Raw genomic sequence first — 7,500 nt, 5'->3', positions numbered from 1 at the left:
TCATTTTTGGCCTAATGAAGATCAAGGGAATAGAGCCAATCAAACAAACTCCAATTAATTTGATTAGCAGGAGGTTTCACTTTCATGATAAGCTTGATTTTAAATACATTTGTTTTTATAATTCAAACTGGTGGGCAATTATTGATTAAATAAAGGTACGTCTCATGTGCTTTGGATCGTAATGCGTAATTCCATTAACTTATAGATTGATTGCCAATTTACAAATTTCATAATTTATTCTTTCAGTTTCCAACCTCTGCTAGCTGTCGTTTGTTTGTTTGTTTGTTTGTTTGTTTGTTTTTTTTTTTTGATAGCTGTCGTTTGTTGAACATTGATAACATTTGAAAGCGAAACTGATATAATAATTTCATAATTTATTCCTTGAATTTCTAACCTTTGGCTCTTGATTCCCCAGGGATGTGCCCACTTTTCCATTTACAATAACGTATCTTAATTATAAAAAATTTATAATCGAAATCACTCAATTTCTTAGTTTTTATTTGAGGATGGTTCTTAAAATTAATATATATATATATATATATATATATATATATATATATCGTTCGAATTGTAGACCATTTAATTATCCAAATGTATAAAAAAAAAATCAACAGGATAGGTACCAAGTAATACATTCATGATAAACCGTTAATATGTTTGATATATTTGAATGACTAAACGATCTTCGATTTGAATAATTTTTGTAGAGATAGATGATCTTAAAGATTAAGAGCTCGTTTGGATGTGCTTTTAAAATGACTGAAAGCGTTTTTGGTGAATTTTTTTTGGAAATAATCATTAGTAAAAATGTTAGTAAATCCTAAAAAAACACTTAAAGGGCTTCCTAGAAGAAGCACATAACTAGTGCTTCTTGTAGAAAGCACTTAAAGTGCTTTTGAACCTAAAAATATTTCTTTAAAAGTGTTTTTAATCATTTTAAAAGTATATTCAAACGAACCCTAAGATATTAAATGGTTTCGATTATAATTTTAATGGTAAAATTACATTATTTGCAACTGGAAAAATGAGCTTATTCTTAAAGATGAAATGCAATCATTATCCATTTTTATATTAAAGTTTGATTTGATATCTTCCAATCCTCTATATATACGCATACGCATTACTTGACTCTTGCAGTTTACATATATGTAAGCGTGTGTGTGTGTATTATATACATGGATATGCAGCTTATCAACTCATAGCCTCTTAGCTTGTGAGAACTGTGAAGAAAGTTAAACATGACCATGAGCACCCAAGCAGCAGCGGCCAAAATTCCAGTGGTAGATTTCTCCATGGACGGCATGAAGCCCGGGACAAGTTCTTGGCTCTCAATACGCGATGACGTTTGCCATGCACTTGAAGAGCTTGGCTGTTTCATAGCAATCCTGCCCAACAAACTTCCTTTGGAGGAGCTCCACAACTCCTTCGCTGGTGCATTGAAAGAGTTGTTAGATTTCCCCATGGACGTCAAAGTGCGAGACAAAAAAGGGGCCTATTTATCTATCCATCCTGCCCATGAAGGCTTGGGGGTGCTTAATAACACCTCTGAAGAAATTCAGAAGTTCACTCGTCATTTTTGGCCTAATGGAAACGATCTTTTTTGGTATGATTTTGTAGACATATTTATTACATGTCAACGACTCTCGTCTTTAAGATTTAAACTCAAGACATAATTATTTTTCTGTAGTTATTTAGTTTGTGGACCAAAATATAGATATATAGTTAATAGTTTATAGTGTTCCCTAGGATTTTAAATCAACGGTTCTAATTAAAACATTAGAAGCAATTTTTTGTTTTTTTGGGCAAAGAAGCAAGTATTTGTTTTTTTGGGCAAAGAAGCAAATCTATTTATTCTTCATCCTTGAAGGGTGAGTGATTATATATGCATTCTTTAGTCATCACCAGGTGACCAAGAGAACATTAAATTATATGTATATTAGTTAATGTTTGACATATTGACTTCACTTGTAACTTGCACATTGAGAAAATGTGGTTTATTGGCCAGTGAGGGTGCACTTGAGTATGCAAAAGCGATGGAAGAACTAGATCAAGTTGTGACAAGAATGGTATTTGAAAACTACGGTGTGGAGAAGTATCATGATGCTCACGTTCAATCAACTTCTTACCATCTCCGGTTCAATAAATACAAAAATCCCAAGAAAACTGGAATGGACGTGGGGTTAAAACCTCATACGGACAATAGCTTCTCCTCCATACTCCATCAAAATCAGGTCTGTGGTCTGGAGATATGTACAAAGGATGGCGACTGGATAGTTTTTTATCCTCCGCCGTCATCCGTTCTATACCTAGCCGGAGATGTATTTCAGGTACATCGATCTCGAAGTATTAACCTCTTCATGTATAATTATATAATTTCATGGATATTTTGACTCAAATTTCTCGAAATAGATTTGGAGCAACGACAGAATACAACCTTGTAGACATAGAGTTTCGTTGACGGAAGATGAAGAAAGATTCTCGATTGGTCAATTCACATTTATGAAAGAGGTGGTGAGCATACCAAACGAACTCGTGGACGAGGATCACCCTCGACTGTACAAGCCACTGGAACATTTAGAATTTTTCAAAGAAGTAAAAATCATTGACGGTAAGCCTGACCGTGTAATCCAGGAACACTGTCGCATTTGAGTTCTTTGGTCCAAGGTCCAAGCAGCTGGTTCCTCTTTTAACTTTTATTTTCTACTATCATGTATTTTCTTTTCTTTTATTGTTTCTTCCTTTTCAGTAAATTAGTTTGCTATCGTTAAATAAAGATGTTTTCTTGCAAGAGACCATGTAACTCAATTTGTTAAGAACATCCTCCTTAACATCTGTAGTCTTGAACGACCCTTCCAACACTGTCGCTTGTATTAAAGAAGAAAAAAAAGTAGTTTTCTCAATAGAGTATTGTCGCATTTGAAATGACCCAGCACACCTTGACTTTTCATAGTATTGGCTCTGGTGCTTCACCGTACAAATCATTTACGAACCCAAAAGGATTATCAAAATTCTAATAGCCATTGTCAAATTCGTCACCATAAATTAAAGAAAACTAAACAAAGAAGATCAAGATTTATGTACACCGGATGGAAACCAAAAGACCGCATACATATTTCTTTGATAACAGAATCCTTACCATCTTGACCGAAGAGTCCTCGTTTGCATTGCATCGTCAACAAAAGTGATGCTTTTATTACACTAATAGCTAAATCCTTCTGAAACCTAGGATTAGATTTCATGTCGATAAATTCAACTTGACAAGTCTTTGAAACCTTTTCACTTTCAAATTCTCTTGTTAGCCTACTCTATTAGGTGATTACACATGTAGCCAGAAACGTTCTGTGTATCTCTACCATTTAATGTATAAGGTAAAGAACATATTATACTAGGAGATGAAAAAGATAGATGTTTAACTGGAAATTCCTGCAAGGAACGTTGTTGTTCATACGCTTAGTGTTGGTGTCATAAACTTGGACAGAGTTTAGACTGAGTTCAACACGTACTTGATCCGAGTGTTGCTTTCTGTCGCGACACAATGGAATGGCCCCAGAGAAAGATAGAATAGGCATGCCAACAAACAGTGTTTGTGTTGCGAAAGTTCCGTGCAAATCTGACTTAACCAAATGATTGTGCACGGAATGGGACTTAGACCAAATGGTTGTGCAAATCTGACTTAACCAAATGATTGTGTACCTACCTCAAACAACAACAACAACAACTCATGCCTAAAAGGATAAATAGAAAAGTTGATTTTAGCCCACATGTGATGCATATTTTAGGGAAAATTAAAAAAAAAAAAAAAATCTTCAAATTAAACCCCATAGTATTCCGCATAACCACCATTTTTAAGGTGATGAGTTATATTAGGATTTTGAGTGAAGTTCTCACCTTCCACATGATAGGCTCACATTTTACTCAATTAGTATGCATTAATTTAATATTTTAAGTTGATTTTTACAATGTTCCATACCCAATTCATGAATCCTTTTTCTTTGAGGCAAAACCATAAGTTACATACCATTGACCGGGCCTAAATTGAAAGCTCCCAAAGACAAACAATAACAAACATTCTTACTAACTGCACACTGCACACTGAAAAGTGAAGAATGCATTCATGATGTCTCTTGGAGTGTCCGGGAGCACGACGTTAATCATAATACTAGTGGATCAATGCACGTATGGAACAAGCACAGCTTCTTTTGCTTGTCAAATTTTTCGGAAAAAAAAAATCAAAGGAATCAAACCATGCACATTCTCCATTTGGCGTGTCACCATAACTGAATCACTCTAAAGTTCAGAGTTGAAAGTAAAATTCTACAACTTAAAACAGCCAACTGCAAACATATTCATCTTGTACAAACAAATATGATGCTTTTACAACTCGGATAACGAAATCTGTTTAAAACCATGATTACTGCATCTCAAATAACTTCAACTAGACAAGTCTCTGAACCCCTTTGACAGGTTGACAATTCCTTGTACAACTCCTCTTTTGGACGCAAAGGATCATGAGTATAAATAGTCATCTTCTTCAAAACTTCACTGTTCTTTAGCAAGTATTTCACCGCTTCCATCTCATCCAGCTTTCCATTGAATCCCCTCATGGAGATAGTGTTGAGGTGTTAAAGCAAACAAAGAGGAACAAGCTCTGGTGGATTCCACTGAGGCTCCGAGGATTCCCTACAGATGTTGTCCTGCCAGTTATTTAAATGAATGGATGTAATGAGAACCATTAAGAGTTGCATGCTGGTATAACATATCATGAATGAAAATACGAACTTACTTCAAGTTGTAAGACAAGACATTCCAGATTACGTGCTCTCTTGAGCAGTGCCGTTAACAATTCCCAGTAGCAGCAATAATGAAGAACCAGTTCCAACTTGCTCAAATTTTCAAAGTAAGGCAGACAACAACCCTTTGTGAAAAAGACAAGTATGGATCAAACAGAAAGATATGCGGAAATTGAAATATGTTATGCACAATATACTCATAAAATTGCCAAAGGGAAGAAGAGGATATCAGCGCACGTTGTGTGTACATATAAGTATATGCAACATAAAGTGTCTACGCCCATGATTGATAGATCCTCGATCAACCTTAACTCAGAGAAGCCATGAGAGAACGAGAGAGAGAGAGAGAGAGAGAATGATAAATGAATTTCAATAATATATCATAACTGCCTTTCTGTTACTTACAAACCAAACTATATAGCAAGTCTCCCTAACTACTTTTATCTAATTACAGCTATACTAACAACCTTATTACAAGTATTACAGTTCAATCACTCAGATGATGACATCTGGCACGATCACAATTGCTCTATAACTACTCTTAGCTACTAGTAATCCCATTAGAATCCTAACAATGAAAGTTCAGAGTACCATGGAAGGAATGGTGCACATACTTCTCCTCATTAGGTTTTGTAGGTACAATGGAAAGAACAAGAACATAATTACAAAAAAAAGGGGACGTGTATCTTTCATTCCTCTTTTCTAACCACATAATCCTCTCTACAAATCATAGCATAAGGAACAAGTTAGGAAGCACATACCTTCAAGTAATGAGCTGTAAGGGACATATATTTGACATTGCAAATTCCTGCTAAGAGTGCAGTTGCATGGATGGTAAAGCGATGACCCTCATTTGCATCACGGTTATAGAGAGCAATAGTAGCTTTGGCTAAGGATCTTGCATTCTCCAGAAAACAATCAGTCAAAACATTCTGGTCGAGAACACAGTTTTCAAGCTTTGGGGCATACAATGAAAAAACTGCACTTCTCACTATTATTGTACGTATCCCAATTCCCAACTCATTTCTAATGTCTTCAGTTCAGGTGCGGAGACATTGAAATTTAAAACACCATCATTTCTATGAACTCCAAGGATATTCAAATATTCAAGTACAGGGCAGGAAGAAAAAAGCTTCTCCACTGAGTTATTGACAGGACGACAAATTACAATATAATATGGAGGGATTTGAGGCTTGGGAACACCCTGCTATAGGAGCATTGAAATAAAATTTGACGTCAGGTCAATTTCTTCAGCGTTTTGTACAGGAAAGGCTTTCAGGCAACTCAAAAACTGGGTCTGACTCAACAGAAAGATGGAGTTCAGCAACAATAAACCAAATGGCAGTGTGAATCCAAACCATCAATACGAGAGATATCCTCGACACTGCCACAAGAAAAACGGAAGTTTCAAATGTCTGAAGAGTCACGAAAAAAGATTACATTATCAACATATCTCAGAAAATCTTCATGGTAATCATCCTCATCAAAGACTAGACTGTGAACAGAAGTCCATAAGTTCTTCCATCTTCTAGATAGAATGGTGGTCTGCACAGCACATAATGTTGGAAGTGTGATGGAGAACCGCATCTGGCAATGCACTGATCCTTTCTTTAACAATTTCCTTATGCTTCAGCATTGAACTCATTTGAACCTGATTCTTTGTTAAAAACATGGTCAAATTGGAACATGCTGTAAATTCGGTAGCTCAAAAAGCTATCCAAGTAATATTATGTCTTAGAGTTCTAGCTACTTTGAAATCGAAGAATACATCAAAGTTTTCAATCCTTCATGTCTCCTTCAATATCAATTGAAATAAAGAAAACCCTTCTAATTCACCCTCTGGTTGGCAAGAAAACCCTTCTAAATTCCTCATTATCTTCAGATGTCTAAGCATGAAATTCTACTTTCTAAAGAAAATAATTCGGTTGAAGCAAAATAACCAAAGAAGAAATAAAGAGTACATTATGTCAGAGATAAACAGTACAAAGGGTAATACTTGAATTTTCTATTATTTCTAAAACTTTTCTTGGTAACCAAACAGATGGTAAGAAAGGCAAAAGACTATGAAGTACCTGAGAAATGGTTGGAGGAAGCTAAGAAAGTTAGAACCAGAAGAGCATCAGAGTTTCACCATCCCTCCAACTATGAAATGTGGAGCATCCACACAATTCAAAATTAGCTACTTTTCCAGACAGGCACATAGAATAAATGGAAAGAACTGTATTTATAGTCTTCAACTCATCATCTCACTCTCTCGTTTGGGCCTGGTTGTCCCTGGGCTTAGTTGTTTCCTTTTAGGAGGAATGTGTTGAATAAGAAGAGTATCCAAGATAACTCTAATGATCCCAAGAAGAAGAAAATAGAGCACACTCTTAAAGAAAGCTCACAAAACAAACTAATTAGCAAAGCTTTTCTTATTTAGCTCTAGGCTTTGTTTCTCCTTGGATGATATACAATGCTTGAGGACTTGGGTATTTATAGCAAACCAAATGAAAGCTACACCACACACTTAATTAAACTAAGATTATTTGCTACCACACAAAACCCATTAATTGCACCTAATTTTTTTCCACTCAACCATACCTAACATTGATTCTCAACACTCCCCCTCAATGTTAGCTCTCATTCTTTGCACTGTGCTGAGCAGACAGCGAAAATTTTCGAGCTTGCCTGTACTTAAACTTTTTGTGAACAAGTCCGCAACTTGATC

At 35.6% G+C, this 7,500-nt stretch overlaps 2 protein-coding genes and 1 pseudogene across 2 annotated transcripts in view; 2 read left to right on the top strand and 1 right to left on the bottom strand.

Moving 5' to 3' along the window:
• LOC137741862 (deoxypodophyllotoxin synthase-like) overlaps positions 1-345 on the top strand; it is a 724-nt gene extending 379 nt beyond the window's left edge. The window contains exon 2 of the mRNA XM_068481569.1: positions 315-345. Within this exon, the coding sequence (XP_068337670.1) occupies positions 315-345 (31 nt within the window). The remainder of the gene's footprint in view (positions 1-314) is intronic.
• Positions 346-1,159: 814 nt separating this feature from the next.
• LOC137741326 (deoxypodophyllotoxin synthase-like) lies at positions 1,160-2,836 on the top strand. The gene is made up of 3 exons (XM_068481047.1): positions 1,160-1,603; positions 2,006-2,327; positions 2,410-2,836. Exons 1-3 carry the CDS (start codon positions 1,239-1,241, stop codon positions 2,647-2,649), a joined length of 927 nt encoding a protein of 308 aa, XP_068337148.1. The 5' UTR covers positions 1,160-1,238; the 3' UTR covers positions 2,650-2,836.
• Positions 2,837-4,622: 1,786 nt separating this feature from the next.
• LOC137741861 (probable FBD-associated F-box protein At1g32375) overlaps positions 4,623-7,500 on the bottom strand; it is a 9,604-nt pseudogene continuing 6,726 nt past the window's right edge.

Source organism: Pyrus communis, chromosome 8 (assembly GCF_963583255.1).
Source record: "Pyrus communis chromosome 8, drPyrComm1.1, whole genome shotgun sequence".
Lineage (NCBI taxonomy): Eukaryota > Viridiplantae > Streptophyta > Magnoliopsida > Rosales > Rosaceae > Pyrus > Pyrus communis.
This window is presented reverse-complemented; position numbering and strand designations above follow the sequence as displayed.